Below are 24591 nucleotides of genomic sequence, written 5' to 3'. Positions count from 1 at the left end.
AAAATAACCCTCCATAAAGTCAATGACACGGCCACATAACCACTATCCACAGAGACGACGTCACTATCCACTATCCACATAACCCTCCTCTTGCGAGGCATAAAATCTTCCTCGCCAAGTACAATCTCCTCCTCATCTTCGTTTATGAGACGGTATAATGAAGAGGATAAGGTTCCCATGGCCGAGGAAGGAGCAGGACAAGATGCACAAACAAGGGGGACCGGGGCTCAAGAAGAGGCAACCACGATCGAAAAAGGAATTGGAGCACGAGCTGAGGTGGACATAGTGGAAGAGGGGGCGAAAGCCGAGGCCTTAGCATTCTTTCTCTATCGTAACGCGGGTGCGGGAGATAAGGAAAGTACAAAGGAAAAAGAAATTCAACCAAAGTAAACCAAAAAAAGAAATAACTAAGAGACCGGCAATAAGAACGACTTACCAGTCAAAGGGAGATGGGGCCCAAACCTTTTGAAGAAGCCCGACCACTCACGTATCCACACAATGTGAGGAAGGAGCCGACCCACCCAGTTAAAAATATCGTCAACCAAATGGGGAGGTAAACGTGTAGCTCCACAAAAAAGGACAAAAGGTTAGAACCATGGACAAACACGAAAGAAAAATTAGATACCTACAAACGAGGAAGTTATGTACATACGAGTACAATTTCAAGCCTCAAGAAATCCATCAGCGTTGGCCACGACATCCTCAGTTCTAACAAAGAAAATGTTGAACCAGAATTTACGGTTAGCTTTGTCATCCATCTTCACCACCAAGAATTTACCTCCTCGGTGGTGAAGATTCAACATCGTCCCCCTATAAAAGCTAAGGGCGAACATCTGCGTCGAATGTCAAAGTGTGAGTTCGACCTCGGCCAGCTACGCAAATTTGGTGAGCATCTTAATAAGTTTGTAAGCATACGGCACGAGCTGAGCCGGGAAAATGCCATAACAGTGACAAACATCCTCCGTCAGCAGAAGGAGAGAAAGAGTGTAGCCGACGTGAAAGGGGTAGGCGTAGAAGGTGCAATACCCAGGACAGTGAACCTGCACCGTAGCCCACTTGGAAGGGATCAAATCAATGTGATTAGTAAGGTCATATTTAGCCTTAAGCTCTACCAAATTGGCCTCCTTCATTGCTGATTTAAAGGTTCCAGGGTCGGCTTCTACCAATTTCGAGGAATCAGACCTGGTATCGGGGTTACGAGGAACTATCTCCTCCACTGTTGGGAAACTTTTGTCCTCGACGGCTGCCGGGACATTCTTCTTATAAGGGGGAAATACCATCGCTAGAGGGAACGCATCACTTCCCTCGCTAGACTCAGAAGGTACGTTAGACATGCTTTAACAAAATAGAAAGAAGTACCAAACAATGGACGATTAAAAACGATGAGAATCACTGGAACAGAGGAGAGAAGTGCACAATAATGGGAAAGAAAGAAGGGGATATAGGGTTTCGATATAGGAAATTTGAAAACTTAAAAATTATACCCTCACATCCCTATTTATAAGGATTCAGGCATCGAGACCGAAAAAATGGCTCATCATTACCGGGCACCGGAACCGAAGTGGTAAGTTCAATCAGGAGTCACACTCAAAACGAAGCAACACATCGGGAATATGCATCATGATGACGCATGATGTCATGACGTCATCCTGATTGATGGATAGCACAACCCCAACAAACCGACTGTGAGATGAAGCGCTCAAAATTTGCAGCTCACGAAGGGCCACGTTGCCAGTTCGAAACAATCACCATGACCCGCTCATCTCACCTAATTGTTTCGACCGTAATGAACAGAATCCAATCATCAAGCCCGCCTGAGACCGGCCTCAATAAGCGGAGGGACTAACTGTGTGGGTCAAAATCAACCCTTAAAATATTCATGTCGAGATAACATTACGAGAAAAATCCTTAAATCGTCATTTATTAAGATGGTTCGAGAAGCCCATAGCCTGTGGTCCAAAAGTCAATGAGAGTCGTAGTCAGGGCATCAACAAGGATCGAGGTCGAGGTCGAGTACCAGCGATAGATCTATAACTGCTAGATTTCAAGATAGGATCTTAAAGAGAATATTCTAGTGAATATTCTCTATATTTGTACTATTAGGGTTTTTAGGAATATATCCCATATAAATAGAAAAAGAGACAATGATAGAGGGGCATGTGATATTCATTGTAAAAAGAAACTTTGAAAAGAATGATTTGATACTAACTTACTAGCATACAAACAACATACTTTTCTCTAAGATTCTTCCATCACATCCAAGAATAGCTCGAATATTCTAGGATTTGTCTATCATTCGCTGTCAGAGAAAAGATTCATTTATTCCATTCTTTATTGGGTGAATCATTCCTCTTCTTTACTTGAATACCATTTATTGTTGTTCATTGTTATTGAATGCTACATTATTGCTACTAATTTCAAGAACATTTAATGCACGATATTATCACTATTCATCTAAATCTGTACAACATCAATTGCTCATTTCAGAACTACGATCTAAGGATATTCTTGTTGGCTAAGATTAACCTTTGTTTATACATTCGCAGTGGAATTTTAATCCTAAACATAGACAAGAAAATTCTAAGGTTGATACTTCTCTTCATTTGTAGGCAAACCATTTATTTGCCACTCTTTTAAGTGTTTAAAGAAGAGGGAAACTAACTGTAATTATAATGAACTAGCTACATCATGTTGATATACTCATGTTTGTATATCCCATTCATGTTGAGATCAGAGGAAATTTCTACTCCCGCCATTTCAAAAAGATTGACACTATTTCCCTATTAGTCCGTTTAAAAACGATTGACACCTTTTAATATTTTTTTAATAGGAAGCACTTATAGACACACAAATGTTATGGCAGATTTCAGAACACAAGTTTCAAAACTTTTATAGCCATACAAATGCTATAACTTATTTAAGACCACATATCTCACAACTCTTTTCTTCTTTTTTAAAGTTTGTGGCAAGTAAAACTATGACATTCTTTTTAAAATGCAGTGATTAATGATTATCTTTGAATAGAGATAATAAATTGAAGAATATGTAATGTTGGCTTTTGCATATATATTAGCAGGTTTATAGTACATCAAAAATATGTCGTAGCCCCACAAATTTTATGGACTACACATTTATCATTTCCCTTTCCGGGTACAAAGTTTGTGGCATAAGCCCAAGAATTGTTGGCAAGAAGATCGCAACGTGGTCCAAAAGGTTCTCAATTGATCTGTCATGACCCAAAATCTAACTAGTCGTGATGGAACCTAACCCAAGCCGCTAGGTAAGCCAAATAGCAAACAATCCTATTCACATGAGATTTTGCTGAGAAAATAAATGATGAAATAACCGAGCTTTTATACAAAATCCCAAGGACTAGTAGTACCAATCATGAGCTTCTCAGATTTATAGTTTAAAAGTTGGTACGAAATAAATATATCATCTGTTTGAAATATACATAAACAGATTAATAATTCTAAAGCTACCAAGAATAAGAGGCAGCTCTGACCGGAATGCAGGTACATCTTTAATGCCAGCTCCCGCCATACACAGCAACAATCAGCATTCAAAATCTGCATGCAAGGTGCAGAAGTGTAGTATGAGTACAACTGACCCCGCGTACTCAATAAGTAATAGAACTAACCTTAGGTTGAAAGTAATGACGAGCTTGGACTAATGGTCAGAGTCCAACATCAACGGCCAACAACAACTTATAAAAATATAATAATAGTAGTACAAGAAACAACTCAAAGATATGATGCTCAGCTCGTCCACAGTTACGAAAAAAATAGGCATGCTTCGCAAGTATAACAGTAAAACTCAAATCTTTCACCGAATTCACCAAAATATGAGTATATCAGAAAACTGTGATTTTTCCCAAAAACTTTCAATAACAGATAAAATATTTCAATCTCAGATTGCATGAGGAAAGTACATCTCTATGCCTACATGTCAATGTGCATGTGAAGTCATGAATGTCATAATATTGTGTAGCATGAGGAAATGCATCTATATGCGTGTATGTCAAGTACACGCCATTGCAATGTGTCACAGCGATAAACTCATGTACTCACACTCTCAGAGTACTCAATCTCACTGTCTCGCACTCCCACTCATCCCACTCGATCCCTCAACACACCCAGTCACTCAACACTAAACAGCTCAAAACTAGCCAAAAGCAATTCAAGAACATCAAATAATGCCAAAGGAAACAAACTCAATCGATAAAGGTCGAATCTTTAATCAAAAGCCCCAAAGTCAACAAAAAGGTCAAACCCTGGCCCGAACCTTTGAGCCCAACAAAACATATAAAAATCCGACAACGCATTAGCTTATGAGTCCAACCATACTAGTTTAACTCAAATCCGACTCCGAATCGATATTCAAAACTCAAAAATTCACTTTATGAAATTTTAGACAAAAAAACTCCAATTTCTCTCTTGAAATCTTCAATCAAATGCCAAAAAGGAAGATAGATTCATGAATTATAATCGAAAACCGAGTAGAGAACACTTACCCCTAATCCATATGGTTAAAATCGCTAAAACAACCGTCTCAATCCGAGCTCCATAGCTCCAAATATGATAGAAGAACCAAAATCTCGAATTAAATATAGTCTGTCCAGGCATTTTCGCATTTGCGAAACAATAGCCGTTTCTGCGGCGTCGCTTTTGCGACCAAAATTCCGCTTATGCGGAGAAGTACTGGAAACCCGCCCTTCACACCTACAGAACAAGCTCCGCTCTTGCGCAAACGCAGGTGCGAACAGAAATTCACGCATCTGCGCTGACCTTCGCTTCTACGCCCAAACATACCGCATATGCACCTTCGCAGATGCGAAGAAAACTCCGCATTTGGGGTCTCTTGCTCCCAACAGCACTCTTCGCTTCTGCGATGCCACTGCCGCTTTTGCGGTTCCGCATCTGCGCCTATAGCTCCGCATGTGCGGTCACACTAGAACCCCTACCAAACCAGCCTTAGCCAAAATGATCCAAAACGATCTGAATATCGCCCAAAACTCACCCAAGCCTCTCGGGACTCCATCCAAATATATCAACAAGTCCCACAACATAACAAGGACCACTCGAGGCCTTAAATCATGCACAACAACATCAAAGCAACGACTCACACCTCAAATCAAACTTAGTGAACTTTTGTACTTTTAACTTACAAAACTCGTGCCGAAACATATCAAATCATTCCGCAATGGACTCAAATTTTGCACACAAGTCCTAAATGACATAACGAAGATATTTTAATTCCTGGAACAACAATCTGACCTTGACATCATCAAAGTCAACTCCCAGCCAAACTTATGAACATTCCAAATCTTCAAATTTTCAACTTTCGCCAATTAGTGCCGAAACCTTCTAGAAATATCCAAATGCAAATCCGGGCATACGCCCTAGTCCAAAATCATCATTCGGACCTAAGGGAACCATCAAAACTCTGATCCGGGGTCAAATACTCAAAAGTCAAACCTGGTCAACTCTTCCAACTTAAAACTTCAAACATGAAATTCCTTCTTCCAAATTAATTTTGAAACACCTGAAAACTAAAATCGACGATACATACAAGTTATAATACATCATACGATGCTGTTCAAGATTTCAAATAGCTGAACGGAATGCAAATGCTTAAAATGACTGGGTGGGTCGTTACATGATCCATTTCTTGTGTCAATAACTTGAACAAAGAAATTAAACATTGAAAACGTAGCCAATCGGTCGTTCTTGATTTCCTTCACCTTCAACTTAGCAAATGCCTCTGGATCATCAGCTAGATCTTGTCAAGACCTTCATCAAGTGGGCCTCCACCAACTTTGTATCCTTTAACTAAGCCCATGAGCACAACTTGGGTTGCCCAAATGGTAAGAATACTTTGTGCATGGATTAGATTTGGGTTACCAAAGTAGTCAAGACCACCTTATGCGAAAATCTGAGATCCAACCTTGAACCAAACTATCTCACCGAATTTAATTCCATGCTTGGAAATGATTTCAGGGAAAACACAACCCGAAGCACCAAGCATAGCCCAACGACAATGGATTACCTCAAATTCATGGTTCCTAGTGAATGTCTGAGGGTCAGCTGAGAGTCCAGCAATGTCCCACTCGTAGTCACCTGTGAACTCACATGTCAAGTAACATGGAGTTTTCTCGGAGAATGGTCCCAAGTACTTTGGCATGTCTTCTCCATACCTATTTCATAAAGTTGCGCTGCCCCATGCGATGCGACTATAAGTTTTCTAGAGTATTTCATTTTCTTCAAGTTTTGACATCCAGACTTGGCTCTCGACCCCCGAACGCGATCTCGGTTTAATCTTTTGTACTTTTACTCAGAGTTTAAAACTCAAACATTTTTTATTTAGCTCTCGATTATCCTTTTAACTCGGAATCACTTCCTGCAAGGCAGAAAACACATAATAAGTGCAATTCACTAATATTTAAGCTCAAACAAAAGTAAAATATAATAATTGAAGTACAAACTAAGACTAAAATACGGGTTTCTAGCCTACCATCATCTACTCAAAATCTAACCATAAACGATAATATCAAACAATGCAAGAGAAACCAACTCCGGTTAATAAAGTTAAGATCTATACACATTTCTCAAAAAGTCTACCCCGAGCTCGTCCGCTTAAAATCCGAGTCAAAAGGTAGATCTCAACTTCCCATAGGACCATAAGTCCAAATATATGTTTAGTTTTCAAATCCGAGTCTAAATGCGCCTCTCAAATCTTAAATTTTTATATTTCATAACATAGTCAAAAGCCCCTAAATATTCCTTAAAATCCCACGATTTGTGATGTTAAAATCCATAAGAAATCAAGTTAAAATATTGAAATTGAGTAATGTGAAAATCCCATCCAATCGTTGCCTCCCACCAAGTCTAGGGCTCAAAATGTGATAAAATGAGACTACGTCCCGAAAGCCCAACCTTAAACCCAGCTACAGTCGGGTCGCAAATGCGACCTTCGAAAATGCGATATAGAGACCGCAAAACCCAACCTTGTCAATCCTAGTAAATATCGCATATGCGACACCCTCTTCACAAATGCGAAGCCATAACCATCACAAAAGCGACAATGCAATCACAAATGCGATTATCCCAGCCAGGTTCCCCTTCGCAATGTGATCGTATTATTCGCAGAAGCAAACATTTCCGCCCCAACACACCTCGCAAATATGATCCCCTCCTTGCAAATGCGAGATTCGCAAATGCGGACATGTTCTCAAATTTGCGAGATCTACAGCATCAGCCAAGCACCAACAAATTTCAACCTAACAAAACACTCTGGAACCATCTGAAAACTCTCCTGAGCCCTCGAGGCTCCACACAAAATATCTACACAAGTATAGAAACATTATACGAACTCGCTCGCGAGCCCAAAATATCGTCCGAAACTACGAATCTAACCCCAACACGCCTAAAATTCACAATGAAACTCAAAAATCGCTAAAATCACAACCAAGCATCTGATTCCCACTAAACCAACTCGGAATGCCACCAAACTTTGCACACAAGTATTAAATGACAAAACAGACTGATTATAAGTCCTTAACCAAAATACAAACTGATAGACACAAAGTCAACCCATGGTTAAACTTAAAAAAAAAATTAAACCTTCAAATTGTCAACTTGTAGCCAAAAGAGCCAAATCAACCTCGGAACCTCCGTATCAAATTCTAGACATACGCCTAAGTCCAAAATTACCATAAGAACCTATTTGAACCACCAAAATACCATTTCGGGGTCATTTTTACAAAAGTCAAATCTCGGTTAACATTCCCAACATAATCTTCCAAACTAAGAACCAATCGTTCCAAATCAATCCAAAATATTCTCGAAACCAAATCAACCACCCCGCAAGTCACATAACCATAAATACACACACGGGAGCTTCAAAAGGAGAAATAGAGCTCAAATACGTAAAACGACCAGTCAGATCGTTACAAGCCTGTAGTATTTTCATATTTAGAAATAAACCTGTTTCCGATTCTTAGATTGGATCTTGGGTTAGTCATATGAGTATTAAGATTTAAGTTAGGGCTTTAAGAAAACTGGAAAAAGAAAAAGGGTTGGGGACTTAAAATGAAGCCACATGTAGTTGTGGGAAGGCTGGGTCCAAGAGTCAATTAGATTAGGGGTGTTAAATATATTTAAATGCGTAATGGCGAGGGTTAATGGTAATGGTGTGTATATATATGCTCCCTCCGTCTCAATTTAGATAAGGTAGTTTGACTCAGCATGAAGTTTAAGAAAACAAAATACTTTTGAAACTTCTGGTCTTAAAAGCTTAAGGGGCCATGACATTTGTCTCTTTATAAAAGCTTCTCATTAAGGGTAAAATGGATAAAATAATGAGCTTAAAGTTGAATTATTTCCGATTTGTAGAAATGTGTCATTTTTTAGAACACTACTAGAAAACTGCCTAAAGCCGTCTAGAAATACCGACCAAAATAGGTCGGAAAACTGGAAAAATCGATCGATTTTCGATCGACTTTAATCCGTCGAAAATAAGTTGGTCGGTAAAAAAAAGCGACCGAAGTTGGTCGCAATTTTCGACCAATTTCGATTGGTAAATTATTTTTCACAAACGACCCAAAAATAAAAAAATCTGTTGGAAAAACCAACCGAAGTCGGTCGGTATTTGTAACTATGCAATTAAAAAATGCAGCATATGGGATTCGAACCAAGATCTGTATTGTATTGTGGCAGGATACTATTCTACCACTAGACTATTGGTACATTTTGGTTTAAGACCTTTTAAATTTATTTGTACTCTTTTATTGCATTTTCACGCAAAAATTACCAACTGAAGTCGGTCGGTTTTTAAAAATGACTGACTGAAATAACCGACCGATTTCGATCGATTTTTTGAATATTAATTTTAATTTATTTTATATGAAAATCCAACCGATTTCGGTCGGTTTCTTAAAAAGTTAATTTCGCGGGATGCTAAAATAGTTTCTCGCATTTTGGCGCCTAAAAACTATCCGAAATCGGTCGGTTACGTAAAAGAAAATTAAAAAATAAAATATTTTAAAAAGCTGATCAACTTCGCTCGGTTTTTCGGTCAGTATTTTGACCGACCGAAGTCGGTCAGTTGACCGCGGTCAATTTTGACCGAAATTTTAGTAGTAGAACGAACTAATATGGAAAGCGTTTATCTAAATTGAAACACCATTTAATACCCTAACATGTGGGGCCAAATATGGCCTTGCCGTGTGCTGAATTGGTGTAATCATCAAAATAGATAAGTTTAGCCGTCCAAAAGAATATACTACTTTCTTTGTGTAATTTAGTACAAGAGTTCCTGAGTTTCCACGCCTCCAAGTTGTTTAATCGGCACAACTTCCCCCATTTCCAAGCCTTTCTACTTAATCTTTCTCTACCCATTTTTCTTTGTGTCATGGACAGACAAACCAAGAAACGGAAGTATCAGCTTGATCAAACTCACCCCCCTCATGAAATTGTTCTTGACATAGTTTCCAGGCTCCCCATAACATCTTTAGTCCAATTCAAGTTTTCTTGCAAGTTATTTTACAACTTGTTACATGATAAAGAGCTTATGAATCTGCACCTGTCTCGTGCAGTAAAGGACGATCCTTGCGTTATTTTTCACGCGGATTATCCTTTAAAGAATCAGCTCTACTTTCTTGAATTTTCTGATCATGGTAAGGAAGAGGTTGTGAGGAAATTCAGCACCCCTTTTGCAAACTCTGTGCCTGAATTTAAAGTGGTTGGTTCATGCCATGGACTATTGTGCATATGTCATTCTCTGTTTAGTAATGAACTTTATGTGTGCAATCCTTTTACAAGGGACTACAAAGAGCTGCCCAAATCAGTAGAATTTGAGGTGCAAAAATTGGTTCTTGGATTTGGTTTTCATCCTATTACCAAAGAGTACAAGGTGATCAAGATTATAAGTTATGCCAATATGTATAATCATGTCTCATGGCGCTATCGTAGGTATCGACCTTCCCACTTTGGTAAATCAGATGTTCAAATATTTAGTCTTGGTAGCAACAGATGGAGAAGTGTTGGAGAAGTTGTTTATCAGTTTGATCCAAGTTCTCAAGGAATTATGTTGAACGGGAAGATGCATTGGTTGACTCAATTTGGTAAGTATAATGGATGTCGTGATAGGCTTATCGTTTCCTTTGATTTAGCTGAGGAGGTATTTGCTGAAGTTCCAAAGATTGATTATGGTGTCAATCCAAGAATTAAGAAGTTTCATCTCGCAGTTGTTGGAGATTGTCTTGCTGTTGCTCTAACTTTGCCTCACCAAAGAGGGGGAGGAATAGAAATTTGGGTAATGAAAGAATACAATGTGAAAGAGTCATGGGTGAAGGAATACATAATTGGGGCTTATACACCAACTCCAAATGCTGTCACTCAACATTTGCAGCCATTGGTAAAAGTTCTATGCCTTTTCAAGAATGGAGAGATCTTGCTTGAGTATGAAGGTGGCAATTTGGTTTCATATGATCCTAAAAATAGTATTTTTAGGACTCTAAAATTTCAGGGAATGCCTAATTTGTTTCAGACATGTGTTCATATGGGTTGCCTTAATTGGATTGATATCCCACCTTCTAATTAGTTCATCAAACTTATTAGATACCTTCCAGTTGTTTAAGCATATAGTAGTTCTGTTTCCTTTTAAAGTCATTTCCCTTGTTTTTCATTCTAGTATGTTGCTTTGTTTTGTAAAATAGTTCTCTGTGTAACATACAGAAGAAGATGTTGATTTTCATTGTATGTTTAAAGATTATGAGATCTTCTGAATCAATTAATAGGACTCTTAGGAAGAAGACAAAAAAGGAAGTGCCAATTAGCTCTTATAGTTATATTTTTTAGTTTTCTTTTTGAAAAGTGAAACAATACAAAAAATAAAATAGAAATACCACTCCTGCTGAATCAAACTAGCAAGATACTAATACTTACTCAATATTCACTTATTAAAACCTTTAAATTGAAAATTAAACTAGACTAGATGAAAAAAATGTATTTTTGAAACTTTTGTCTTTCTTTTGTAAGAATAAAAAATAAGTACTACTCTAAAAATAACTATTTTTTTTTGTATTTTTCAATTTTCATAAATAAGACTTATTAAAAGGGTGAAATAAAAGCTAAAACATCAAGATTAAACTTAAAATTATTTAAATACTAAACGATTGTGAAAAATTCAAATATGATCAAAAATTATGTGCTCACAATCGTTTCCTTTGATTTTGCTGATGAGGTATTTGCTGAAGTTCCAAAGGTTTGATTTAGGTGTCAATACAAGAATTAAGAAGTTTCATCTCGCAGTTCTTGGAGACTGTCTTGCTGTTGCTCTAACTTTGCCTCTCCAAAATGGTGGAGGAATAGAAATTTGGTAATGAAAGAATACAATGTGAAAGAATCTTGGATGAAGGAGTTCACAATTAGAGCTTATACACCAACTCCAAATTCTGTTACTCAACATTTGTTGCAGCCATTGGTAAAGGTTCCATGCCTTTTAAAGAATGGAGAGATCTTGCTTGATTATAAAAGTGGCAATTTGATTTCGAATGATCCTAAAAATGGTACTCTAGAATTTCAGGGAATGCCTAATTTGTTTCGGACATGTGTGTAGGCATATAAATTTTATTGAAATTAAATCCGTAAAATAATTGGGACTATATTTTAAAATTCAAGATATATCAGTTCAAATAAATTTATTGGACTAATATAATTGGATTAATTATAAGCCCAATATATATAGATTAAATAAATAAGCCTTAATCCATTGGGCTAGTCCATTTAATTGGGCTAAAGTGATGAGCCCACTTCATTAAGTCTAAGATGTCATCTTCCTAGAGGCCCAATTTTGTGCCACGTGTCAAATGACGCGGCACGCCAAGTCAAACGGAAGAGCCAATAAGATCATGCCACGTGTCAAAATGACAAGACATGCCAAGTCACATTAAAAGGCCAATGAAACCGCGCCACGTGTGCAAGTGACATGTTCTGGCCAATCAAATGCGGCCTTGAAACACTTCAATTTGATTGGTCGGAAAGAGTTTGTTCTTATCATAACTCTACCCTCCCACAACTATAAACACGGGTCTTCATAACCCAGAAAAGACACCAGAAGTTATAACAAGAAGCAAGAGAGAGCTCGTGGATCAAACGCCGCAAATTTCTCTACAAGTTTCAAGCTTCAAGCAATCAAGTTCAAGTTCAAGAAATCAAGTTCAAGCTCAAGAACGAAGAACAAATCAAGGTCAAGTTCGAACAATCAAGCTCAAGCTCAAGAACAATATCATCGGTCGTGGCAACAACTACATATTCAAGATCAAGCTCAAAGGCCCTTGAATTTATTTACTATTGAAAAGAAGAATCAAATTAACAATAGAGATTGTAACACTCAAATATTTAAAATAAAATACTATGATTGTTATAATATTTTTCAGTCTCGATTATTTTTCTGACACAAATTTATTGTCTACAAATTCTGGCATGCCCAGTGGGACAATTTCTACCTCTCATCTCAACGTTTCAATCATCAAAGTTCAAGAACATTGAAATGGCTTCAAAGAAAATCAACTCCAGTTCAACTTCAACCAAGGCTGCTAATTCCAGGTTCTATGCTGATGTGGAAAGCATCCTTGATGTTACCTTTGGAAGCTTTGGGCCGGTTACGAGGATCAAAGCAAGCTCGTTATGACAACAGGCACCCCAAGTGTCGTCTGTGTCAACCCCTGTTTTTGGATCTTTATCCTCAAAAAGAGCAAGATCTTTCACAAACGCACCCGAAGGAGGAAGAGGTGTTGCTGAAAAGATCAAGAAAACTCTTGCTCTGCTTGACCTCTCCAGATCCAAGCACTCTGCTATGAAGGAAGATGATGATGCTTCAAGTGATGGATCCTCCCCACTTACACCACATAGCGTGATCCAATCAAGGATCAATCTGTGTGAAAATCCATGCTAGTCTCCATCGTCAACGACAATCATGCAAGCCATGGTGACAAACACTTCATCTGTGGAGGAGCAGTTGGCAAACTTGACGGAAGCAATCTCTAGCTTGACCAAGTGCATGCAAAATCAAGATGCTAGAATCGACAAGCTAACAGATATGGTGGGAATCTTGATGGAAGAAGAATCCACCCATGCACCTGGCAAACTTCCAGAAGTTCAAGAGATTGATCCTCCCCCACGACAAGTTGCATCCACTAAGGAAATGTCAGTCTCTTTGGAAGGGATGATTCCAATCAATAAACTAAAGAAGTTCATTGAAGGGACTATAAAAAACAAATATGAAAGGAAAGAATTTATAGCACGAGACGTACTGTGAGATTACCTCGTCAAGCAGTTTGTCCGCTCATTAAAAGGAAATGCTTTTGATTGGTACACGGACCTCGAGGCTGGATTTGTTGATAGCTGGGATCAACTAGAGCAAGAATTCCTCAATCGCTTTTATAGCACGAGACGTACTGTGAGTATGATATAACTTACAAATACTCGTCAATGAAAGGGTGAACCGGTTATCGACTTTATCAATTATTGGAGGAATGCAAGCCTCAACTGCAAAGACAGGTTTAGTGAAGCTTCGGGCATAGAGATGTGCATCCAAGGCATGCATTGGGGATTGCACTACATCTTGCAAGGTATCAAGCCTAGCACATTTGAAGAACTTGCAACTCGTGCCCATGACATGGAATTGAGCATGGCCTTTGCTGGAAATGAAAGTTTGCCCATCTATGAACCTCGCAAGGGGAACGACAAGAAAGAAGTCAGGAAGTGGGGAAAAATCATACCCAAGCCTGAAAGCAAAGAAGCTATGAATGTCAACACATCACCTATAAAGTTCACGACGAAGGTGAGCAAGAAGCAGAGTATGAAATCCACTTCTTTTCAAGACAAGCCAAGTTAAAGCTGACTCTAAAAGAAATGCAAGAGAAAGAGTACCCATTTCTAGATTCTGATTTGCCAGCTATTTTTGAAGAACTCCTCGAGTTAAATCTCATTGAGTTTTCGGAGATGAAGCGACCAAATGAAGCTGGAAAAATAAATGACCCAAATTACTGCAACACCATCGACTTGTGAGCCACCCTCTGGAGAAGTGCTTTGTCTTCAAGGACAAAGTTATGGACTTGGCTCGCGAAAAGAAGATCGTTATTGAAGATGAGAAAGCAAGCAAAAACCAAGTCTCTATCACCTTTGGCTCATTCAGTCCAGATGACTTATGTGGTTTTAAAGAAAGTAAAGATAAAGAATTACTGGAGAACGACAAAGCTGAAGTCAATTAACCTGATAAAGATGAAGGTTGGACGTTGGTGACTCGTCGTAGGCACCATAGAAGAAGCCCACGAAACGAATTAGTAGAACAACCAACAAGGAAAATGATGGTAAAAAGACCAAGGAGATGGAATCCAGTTAAGCACTTAAAGAAAGCAAAAGTTAAGGTGCACCACTCTCAAAATCCACGAAATCCAGTGACCTTGGAGGAGTTTTTACCAAGTTGGTTCCGCATGAAGATTTCCCATGGGGGTATCGATGCCTCTTGTTGCCATGCTGACGAAGGAAAAAGAAAAGAGTGATGTCCTACCATTGGCACCATCTTCGGAAAATCTCATCGAGTTCACTCCTCAAGAAGTTAATGCTTGTGAGGAAAAAGTCACATTCACAAATGACGATCTTCTGCTAGGTAACACTCTTCATAACCGCCCATTGTACCTGGTTGGCTGTATGCATGATGAAAGGGTAAATCGAATTTTGGTTGATGGAGGATCCTCAGTGAACATCTTGCCAATTTGCACTGTGAAAGAACTTGGTATTCCTATGAACGAACTCTCGAAAAGTCGTGTGATGATCCAAGGATTCAACCAAGGGGGAAAAAGAGCCATAGGTGCAATCAGGTTGGGAATCACCATTGAAGATATGCAATAAAGTTCATGGCTGCATCTGATCGATGCAAAGACTTCATACAACGTCTTGCTCGGAAGGCCTTGAATACATAAGAATAAAGTGGTTCCATATACCTACCATCAATGTTTGAAGTACTACGAGGGTGAAGTCGAGAAGAAGATAGTTGTTGATGATGAGCCATTCACCGAGGCTGAGTCACACTTCGCCGATGCAAAGTTATACTTGAAGAACCGCATTGTGAAGGAGCTAAAAGCTGATGATGGTATGAAAAGAAAGAATGACGAGCCCACAACTAAAAGTGCTGAGGTGATTGCTGGTAGAGCTAAAGCTGTTACTGAGGAAGTACAACCCAACGCGAATAAATCTCATAGAGGGGATATTGCATCTTATGGCAAGAAAGTAAGTCCTGCACTCCAATATGTCCCTAAAAGAAAAAAAGATGAAGGCAAATCATCTAATCTCCAAACTAACATGTTAAAGGAGTTAACTCTTCCGGTAAAACGAATTGAGGCAGTAAAGTTGTCCTCAAAGACACTTGCAGGGTTTGTAGCCCAAAATCGTTTGCAGAATGTGGCACTCCCTACAAAGCGAACAAATGAAGGTTTTGATCCTAATTCTTATAGGCTATTTGCAAAAGCTGGATACAATCCCAACGAGTTGTCAAAGTTAGGGAAGCTCCCATCAGAAGATGCGACGAGGCAACCACGTGAAGGTTTGGGATACAAGCAACCGCCACCAGTGCGCATCTCCATAAGAAGAGCAAGCAGCAATTATATCACTGTAGAAGACGAATCTGCCGCTTCTAATGGGACTTCTGTGTTTGATCGACTTGGAAAATCAATTGTGAAAACTTCTATATTTGAGAGATTGGGTCCATTAAAGAAGGAGAATAAGTTCCAGAGAAATTATCAAAATACAAAAATAGCCGATTTGCCCAAAATTCAGGAGATCTCTAAATATTTTCAACGTTTGGTTCCTTCTAGAATGAAGCGACAAATAAAAGTCATGATTTCGTATGTTGAGGTACTGAAGGTGAAGCCATACACTATGGTCTACACTAAAGAACATGATGAAGAAGAAGAAAGTGTGGGTTCTTCGTATCATGTTACTGCATAAGGCGAGAAAGGTGTTTTATCTCTAATGGAGGATGACGAGAAGTTGGACGATGTTTCACCATGTTATCACATATCATTCAACGATGGGGACCCTCAAGAAGATAAAGATGTGAAAGATGCTCCACCTGAACTTGAAGAAGGAGTGAAGACTACAGTTGATGCCTTAAAAGAAGTTAACCTTGGCACCAATGAAGAACCAAGACCCACCTACCTAAGTGCTTTACTAGAAGTGGATGAAGAAGGCACTTATATTGAGTTACTCAAGGAGTTCAAGGATGTCTTTTCTTGGATCTACAAAGAGATGCCTCGCTTGGACCCGAAAGTAGCAGTCCATCACCTTGCTATCAAGAATGGTGCTCGCCCTTTTAAACAAGCCCAAAGGCGCTTTAGGCCGGACTTGGTTCCCTTGATTGAAACCGAAGTTAACAAACTCATCAAAGATGGATTTATTTGTGAAGTTAAATACCCAACATGGGTTTCAAGTATTGTCCCTGTAAGAAGGAAGAATGGCCAGATTCGAGTGTGCGTCGACTTCAGGGATCTCAACAATGCGTGTCCTAAAGATGAATTCCCGCTTCCTATTCCAAAGCTGATGATCGATGCTACTACTGGGTATGAGGCAATCTCATTTATGGATGGTTCGTCAAGCTATAACCAAGTTCGCATGGCACCAAAAGATGAAGAGCTTACTGCATTCCGCACCCCCAAGGGTATTTATTGCTACAGGGTAATGCCTTTTGGCTTGAAGAATGTTGGTTCTACTTATCAAAGGGCTATGCAGAATATTTTTGACAACCTTCTCCACAAAAATGTCGAATGTTATATGAACGACTTGGTGGTAAAATCAAGAAAGAGGGGCGACCACTTGAAAGACTTGAGAATGGTGTTTGAGTTGCTCCAGAGGTACCAACTTAGGATGAATCCATTAAAATGCGCCTTTGGAGTTACTTCCGGAAAGTTCCTTGGTTTCATTGTCCGACATCGAGGGATTGAAATTGAACAAGCAAAAGTAGATGCAATTTTGAAAATGCCTGAGCCTCGGGATATTCACGAATTGAAAAGTCTGTAAGGAAAGTTAGCGTACCTTAGGAGATTCATCTCAAACCTAGATGGAAGGTGCCAACCATTCAGTCGCCTTATGAAGAAAGGTGTCCCTTTCAAATGGGACCAAGCGTGTAGCAATGTCTTTGAGAGCATTAAATCCTACTTGACGAAGCCTCCAGTTTTAGCAGCCCCTATACTTGGAAAGCTGTTGATACTATATATTTCAGCACAAGAAATGTCTGTTGGAGCGTTGTTGGCCAAAGAAAATAGTGAGGGGAAAGAAAACTCTCTTTACTACTTGAGCAGGATGATGACATCAAACGAGCTGAATTATTCGCCAATTGAAAAGTTTTGTTTGTCTCTAGTCTTCTCAATTCAAAAGTTGAAGCACTACTTTCAAGCTCATGTTGTTCGTCTTGTTTCTAAAGCAAATCCCATCAAGTTCGTGATGTCAAAACCTGTCCTTAGTGATCGACTAGCAAGATGGTACCTCTAGTTTCAACAATTTGAAATCGTATACATCCCTCAAAAGGATATAAAAGGACAAGTGTTAGCAGATGTTTTGGCAGATCACCCTATACCTGATGATTGGGAGCTAACTGACGAACTACCTGATGAGGACACAATGGTCATTGAAGTTCAGCCTCCATGGAAGATGTACTTTAATGGTGCTGCACATCGCGGATGAGCTGGTGCTGGTGTAGTATTTGTCACTTCTCAAGGTGAAGTTCTGCCCTACTCTTTTACGTTGACGCAACTCTGCTCTAACAACGTTGCTGAGTATCAAGCACCAATACTTGGGCTTGAAATGAATGTCGAAATGAAGCGGTTGCAACTGCAAGTTTTTGGTGACTCTCAGTTAGTGGTCAATCAGCTTCTAGGTAGTTACAAGGTCAAGAAGCCTAAACTACGCCCATATCATGATTACGCTAAAAATTTAATGGGGTGGCTCAGTGATGTGACTATTCAACATGTTCCAAGGAAAGAAAATAAAAAGGCTGATGCTTTAGCTGCCTTAGCTTCATCATTAACCCTGCCTGATCAAGCGCAAGTTACTGTCTAACAAAAGTGGGTAGTACCGCCGCCAAATGAGGCTGAAGGTGAAGAAAATGAACTCAAGCATCTTGTCGTTGTTTCTGATGTTGAGAAAGAAGAATGGCGACAACCCATTATCGACTACTTATGCTATGGGATACTTCCAGAAAATCCAAGGAAAAGGACTGAAATCCGTCGTCGTGCGCCTCACTTCCTTTACTACAAATATACTTTATACAGAAGGTCATTCAAGGGAGTACTTGCGATGCTTAGGGGAAGAAGAAGCACTCCAAGCTTTGCAAGAGGCACATTCTGGGGTATGTGGGTCACATCAGTCTGGACCAAAGCTCCACTTCTATATAAAAAGGATGGGATATTATTGGCCAACGATGGTAAAAGATTGCTTGGACTACGCTCGAAGATGCAAGGCTTGTCAATTCCATGCGAATTTGATTCATCAACCTAGTGAAGTGTTGCACCCGACTGTGGCATCCTGGCTATTTGACGCTTGGGGATTGGATGTTGTTGGACCACTACCAAAGTCCTCTGGTTGGAACCTATACATCTTGGCTGCAACTGACTACTTCTCAAAATGGGCTGAAGTTGTTTCTCTTAAGGAGGTAAAGAAGGAAAATATTAAAAATTTCATCCGAGTAAACATAATCTATCTCTTTGGCATTCCTCGTTACATAATTACGGATAATGGAAAGCCATTCGATAATAGGTTGATGAACAAGATTTGTGATCTCTTTGGCTTCAAGCAACATAACTCTTCGATGTACAATGCTGCCGCCAATGGTCTGGCTGAGGCATTCAACATAACTATATGCAACTTGTTAAATAAAGTCATCTCCAAATCCAAACAAGATTGGAATGACCGTATGGAAGAAGCTCTGTGGGCATATAAGACAACTCACTGCACGCCAACAAAAGCGACCCCTTATGCACTCGTTTATGGAGTTGAAGCCGTCTTGCCACTCGAGCGTCTTCATTACGATTAGCTATTCAAGAAGGCATCACTGATGAAGCAAATGCTCGACTTCGATTAGCAGAGTTGGAGGCTCTTGATGAGAAAAGGTTGGAAGCTCAATAGAGTCTTGAATGTTATCAAGCTCGATTGTCTCACGCCTTCAATAAAATAGTTCGCCCAAGATCTTTTCAAGTAGGATATCAAGTCCTTACCATAAGAAGACCCATTATTACTTCCCATAAACCTGTAGGAAGTTTACTTCAAAATGGGATGGGCCATATGTCGTGCAAGAAGCTTATTCAAGTTGGCCTTACAAGCTGGTTGATGCAGATGGCATGAGAATCGGCCCTATCAATGGCAAGTTTTTGAAGAAATATTATCCTTGAAATTGCAACGCTCCTTGACGCATGAGCCTAAACTGCATGTTCCTACACTCCTGGCCCACATGAGTCTAAACTGTGTACGGCCCACAAAAACAAAAGTCTGCTAGGTTGAAAACCTCGAAAGGGGCAGCCTAGGCAAAAGTTAGGACATAAAAAAAAATAAGAAAATAAAAAAAATCACCCATTCTGAACTACGGTATGACTTGATCTTCTTCACCGAGGTACGTAGGCAGCTTAGAGTTTCATTTTGATTTCAGTCGCATAAGTTCAAAAGATACATATTGCCCTAGTCGTTGTCCAAATGAAGTATGATGGAAGTAATTCATTCAAACAACACTTGAAAATCAGGCTAAAATTCATTCTTCTTTTGAACTTTGGATCTCATATGACTTATAGGGGGCAAGCCTTCATGATAAACCAGTGTCTTCAATAGGGCGATTATAGTATTTTAAGAGGCTACCAAATATTTGCACTGAAGTTCAGGGATTTACTATGTCTTCATGTTCACCAAATCTTTAAGTCCTCCGGTCTTCAAGTTTGCTGCTCTTCAAGTTGAAATATTTAAACCCTCCAAGTTGAAGTCTCCAAGTTGAAATCTTCAAGTCTGTTGGTCTTCAAGTTGAAGTCTTCACGTTCGCCACTCTTTAAGTTGAAGTTTGCAAAGTCTGTCAAATCTTCAAAGTTTTCAAATATTCAAGTAAATGTCATCAAGTCCACGAAGTCTTCGAGTTGAAGCTTTATAATTTTCCAATCTTAAGGTGGACATATAAAGTCCATTTGCACCTTAAGTTGGCCTCTTCGTAGGTTTGTCTTTAAAAGGAAACTATAACTTTCCCATCTTAAGGTGGACATATAAGTTCCTTTGCACCTTAAGTTGGCCTCTTCGTGGGTTTGTCCTTAAAAGGAAACTATATTTTTCCAATCTTAAGGTGGACATATAAGTCCCTTTGCACCTTAAGCTGGCCTCTTCGTGGGTTTGTCTTTAAAAGGAAACAATAATTTTCCTATCTTAAGGTGGACATATGAGTCCGTTTGCACCTCAAATTGGTCTTTTCGTGGGTTTGTCCTTAAATGGAAACTATAACTTTCCAATCTTAAGGTGGACATATAAGTCCCTTTGCACCTTAAGTTGGCCTCTTCGTGGGTTTGTCCTTAAAAGAAAACTATATTTTCCAATCTTATGGTGGACATGTAAGTCTCTTTAGAGTAATCTCTCCGGTAGTCGAGCCACATTGAGAGTAATCTCTCCGATAGTCGGATCACCTTGAGAGTAATCTCTCCGATAGTCGGGCCACATCGAGAGTAATCTCTCCGATAGTCGGATTATTTTGAGAGTAATATCTCCGGTAGTCGAGCCATATTGAGAGTAATCTCTCTAATAATCTCTCTGATATTCAGGTAGGGATGAATACAAATCCTTTCACACCGTAAAATCGTCTTTTTCATGCATGGATCATATCGTTAAATAAGAACACATCCTTCTAATTTGACCTATAAAAGAAAAGAAAAGAAAAATAAAGAAGAAAAAAAAATCAAAAAAAAAAAATAATAATAATAATAACAATACCTGACAACGATTCACTTGGACAGGCTTGCGAGCTGCGACTGATACCAATTGAAGGGAAGGCACGTCCTAATTTATAGATTCTTCAAAGATGCTAGTTGATGGGTTAATTACGATGTGGGAGTAGAGATTTTCAGAGTCCAACATGAACCTGTTCTCCAAATTCAATTCTAATGAAGAAAGCTACAAGCAAAAGGCTTCTAACCAATTTGGACACTTACGAATTTTGACAAAACCGTATAAAGCCAAAAGTAGTAAGGGGCAAAGTCGAAGTAAATTATATTTTCGATTCTTTCAGTAATATCTCACGTGAATTTCAATTAGAATCTCAAAGTTATAGTTTGGATTCTTTTCAATTAATCTTTTTAGGTGAAGATTAATTGGATGTTTGCAAAAATGGGTAAAATAAATAAAGACATTTGTTACCTAAATACTTCAAGCCTAGTCTTTAAAAGTTTAAAGATCTTGACGAGTCTTGCAGTAGGGGGCATTTTTAGGCATATAACTTTTATTGGAATTAAATCCGTAAAATAATTGGGACTATATTTTAAAATTCAAGATATATCAGTTCAAATAAATTTATTGGACTAATATAATCGGATTAATTATAAGCCCAATATTTATGGATTAAATAAATAAGTCTTAATCCATTGGGCTAGTCCATTTAATTGGGCTAAAGTGATGAGCCCACTTCATTAAGCCCAAGATGTCATCTTCCTAGAGGCCCAATTTAGTGCCACGTGTCAAATGACGTGGTACGCCAAGTCAAACGGAAGAGCCAATAGGATCATGCCACGTGTCAAAATGACAAGGCATGTCAAGTAACATTAAAAGGCCAATGAAATCGCGCCACGTGTGCAAGTGACATGTTCTGGCCAATCAAATGCGCCCTTGTCACACTTCAATTTGATTGGTCGGAAAGAGTTTGTTCTTATCATAACACTTCTCTCCCACAACTATAAATAGGGGTCTTCATAACCCAGAAAAGACACCAGAAGTTATAACAAGAAGCAAGAGAGAGCTCGTGGATCAAACGCCGCAAATTTCTCTACAAGTTTCAAGCTTCAAGCAATCAAGTTCAAGTTCAAGAAATCAAGTTCAAGCTCAAGAACGAAGAACAAATCAAGGTCCAGTTCGAGCAATCAAGCTCAAGCTCAAGAACTAGATCATCGTCCGTGGCAATAGCTACATAATCAAGATCAAGCTCAAAGGCCCTTGAATTTATTTACTATTGAAAAGAAGAATCAGAGGAACAATAGTGATTGTAACACTCAAATATTTGAAATAAAATACTACGATTGTTGCAATATTTTTCAGTCTCTATTATTTTTCTGATGCAAATTTATTGTCTACAATGTGTTCTTGTGGGTTGACATAATTGGATTGATATCCCACCTGCTGATTGAACTACAAAAGCTTTGTCATATATGTTTAAGCATATATTAGTTCTGTGTCCTGTTAAAGTCATTTCCCTTTGTTTTTCATTATTAGTACATTGTTGCTTTTTTTTGTAAAGTAGTTCTATCTGTAAGATACAGATGAAGAGGTTGATTTTCAGTGTATGTTTAAAGATAATGTTATCTTCTGAATCAATTAATAAGACTTAAGAGTCGTCTTTGTTTTATGAATTGTGACTTATAACATCAAACTACAGGTCAATTATGCTTAACTACAACTGCTAATGAAAACTTAAAGATTTTATGTAAATTTTACATAGACCTTCAGGCAGAAGAATTATGTGTGCAATCCTTTTACAAGAGACTGCAAAGAGCTGCCAATATCAATAGACCTTATTCAGGCTGAAGAATTGGTCTATGGATTTGGTAAAAGGTGATCAAGATCACATATTATCCCAGTTTGTATCATGATGACCCTTGGCTCTTTCCAATTTGTACTTCAGAAGTTAAAGTATTTACTCTTGGTGGAAATAGTTGGAGAAGTATTGGGGAAGCTGGTTACCAGATTAATCCATTTAGCTAACAAGGATGCGTGTTAAACGGAAAGATGCATTGGTTGACTAGATTAGGAAGCTATTATGGACGTTATGACAGGCTCATCATTTCCTTTGATTTAGCTGATGAGGTATTTGGTGAAGTATCAAAGGTTGATTTTAACGTCGACCCAAGAAAGGGCAAGTTTCATCTTGCAGTTCTTCGAGGACGTCTTGCTGTTGCTATAATTTTGCCTCAACAAGATCGTGGAGGAACAGAAATTTGGGTTATGAGGGAATACAATGTGAAAAATTCTTGGGTGAAGGAGTTCGTAATTGGGGCTTATACGCTAACTCCAAATTCTATCACGCAACATTTGGTGAAAGTTTTATGCCTGTTGAAGAATGGAGAGCTCTTGCTGGATTATAGATGTGGCAGTTTGATTTCATATGATCCTCAAAATGGTGTCTTTAGGATGCTAAAGTTTCAAGGAATGCCTAATTTGTGTGAGGAGATGCCTAATTTGTTTCAGATAATTGTTCATGTTGGTGGCCTTAATTGGATTGATATATCACTAGCAGATCTTTGAACACATTTTAGCATCATGTCCTCTTATGCCATTCCGAAGTTCTTCCGGGACACAAGAAGTCGTCAGAGAATTCACTTGGTTATCTACGTTGTGATTTATAAAATAGTATTGCAGGTCATTCATGGATGAGGTATAGATAAATGGTTAACTAGGTGTGAACTATATCATCATCTGTGTGATAAGCCTAGTTTTCAGGTTGTTATTTGAAGCATGCTTATATTAGCAGTCTTTTTTATTTTTCGGCAAAATGGCCTCCCAGCCACCTAAACTGATTTTTCAAGCCGGTAACAAACTTACAGGTTTCCTATTTTGACACTTATACTTCACAAAATAATTATTAATAAACACTTCTGATTATGCGTGTTCTGCAATCGCCATGACGTGGATAACATGTCATATGCTTAGCTTGTGGTTGTTTGACATGTGTAATTTGTGGGTCCTAACCTTTTCAATTTATAAAAATTAATTTTTCTTTTTCTTTCTTCTTCATAAGTTAAGACCAGTTCCACCATCACTAATACCATTTCATCGGACTAATCACCAAAAAAGTTCCTCAGGTGCAATATTTCTTCTTCCAAATATCAACTTTATTTTTCTTTCATTATTTTTCTTAAAGCCATTTCTAAGAGACTTCCAAAATCCATCACTTTCAGATCAAATCAAGCTCCACCCATCCGGCAATAGAAATCCATTTTCCATCTTCCCCGTCTTCACAAAGAAATCATTACTTTATCAGAGAGACATTTTTCACTTCAAATGGTTGGAGCCTAATTGATTGGTTCGAAGAATCTGAACAAATAATAGGAAAATCAAATTCTTTACTATCGATTTAACCCAATTTCGAATCTCAGAAAGCCGATTCTTTTTTCTCCGGTGATTTGCTTCCCATAAAGTTGTGGGTTATCTTCAATATCTTTTTTCCTCCTCTCTAAATTTTTATACTCACTAGAAGAGGAAATAGCCCTAAATTCATTTTAAATAGAGAACAATAAAAAACAATAAAGAGGGAAAATAGAGAGGGAAGATGGGGTTTGGGACGTGAAAAATATAAGGATAAGAAACAAAA

General features: G+C 38.6%; 3 protein-coding genes and 1 pseudogene across 3 annotated transcripts; 3 read left to right on the top strand and 1 right to left on the bottom strand.

Annotated features, from left to right (window-relative positions):
* Positions 1-3034: 3034 nt before the first annotated feature.
* Positions 3035-7302, bottom strand: LOC104086334 (chlorophyll a-b binding protein 5, chloroplastic-like; annotated as a pseudogene).
* Positions 7303-9304: 2002 nt separating this feature from the next.
* Positions 9305-10760, top strand: LOC104086332 (F-box protein At3g07870-like). Its single transcript, XM_009590577.3, has one exon. The coding sequence runs from the start codon at positions 9412-9414 to the stop codon at positions 10600-10602; it is 1191 nt and encodes a 396-aa protein (XP_009588872.1). The 5' UTR covers positions 9305-9411; the 3' UTR covers positions 10603-10760.
* A 5274-nt stretch (positions 10761-16034) lies between these two features.
* On the top strand, positions 16035-17549 carry LOC138893606 (uncharacterized). Its single transcript, XM_070178250.1, has 3 exons — positions 16035-16502; positions 16599-16736; positions 17226-17549. The coding sequence occupies exons 1-3, from the start codon at positions 16035-16037 to the stop codon at positions 17547-17549; spliced, it is 930 nt and encodes a 309-aa protein (XP_070034351.1).
* A 5460-nt stretch (positions 17550-23009) lies between these two features.
* LOC104086335 (F-box protein At3g07870-like) lies at positions 23010-23525 on the top strand. Its single transcript, XM_009590578.1, has one exon. It carries the CDS (start codon positions 23010-23012, stop codon positions 23523-23525), a length of 516 nt encoding a protein of 171 aa, XP_009588873.1.
* The last annotated feature ends 1066 nt before the right edge of the window (positions 23526-24591 follow it).

This window comes from Nicotiana tomentosiformis, chromosome 6, assembly GCF_000390325.3.
Source record: "Nicotiana tomentosiformis chromosome 6, ASM39032v3, whole genome shotgun sequence".
Classification (NCBI taxonomy): Eukaryota; Viridiplantae; Streptophyta; class Magnoliopsida; order Solanales; family Solanaceae; genus Nicotiana; species Nicotiana tomentosiformis.
Note: the sequence above shows the minus strand (reverse complement) of the source record. Positions and strands in the feature narration are given on the sequence as shown.

Bases quoted from the DNA above. Each gene is read 5' to 3' on its own strand.
- LOC104086332 (XM_009590577.3), top strand. From the start codon at position 9,412: ATGGACAGACAAACCAAGAAACGGAAGTATCAGCTTGATCAAACTCAC.
- LOC138893606 (XM_070178250.1), top strand. From the start codon at position 16,035: ATGGAGGATGACGAGAAGTTGGACGATGTTTCACCATGTTATCACATA. The intron at 16,503-16,598 runs GTAAGAAGGAAG...CCTATTCCAAAG, and splicing joins GGGTTTCAAGTATTGTCCCT to CTGATGATCGATGCTACTAC. The intron at 16,737-17,225 runs GTAATGCCTTTT...TACTTGACGAAG, and splicing joins AGGGTATTTATTGCTACAGG to CCTCCAGTTTTAGCAGCCCC.
- LOC104086335 (XM_009590578.1), top strand. From the start codon at position 23,010: ATGCATTGGTTGACTAGATTAGGAAGCTATTATGGACGTTATGACAGG.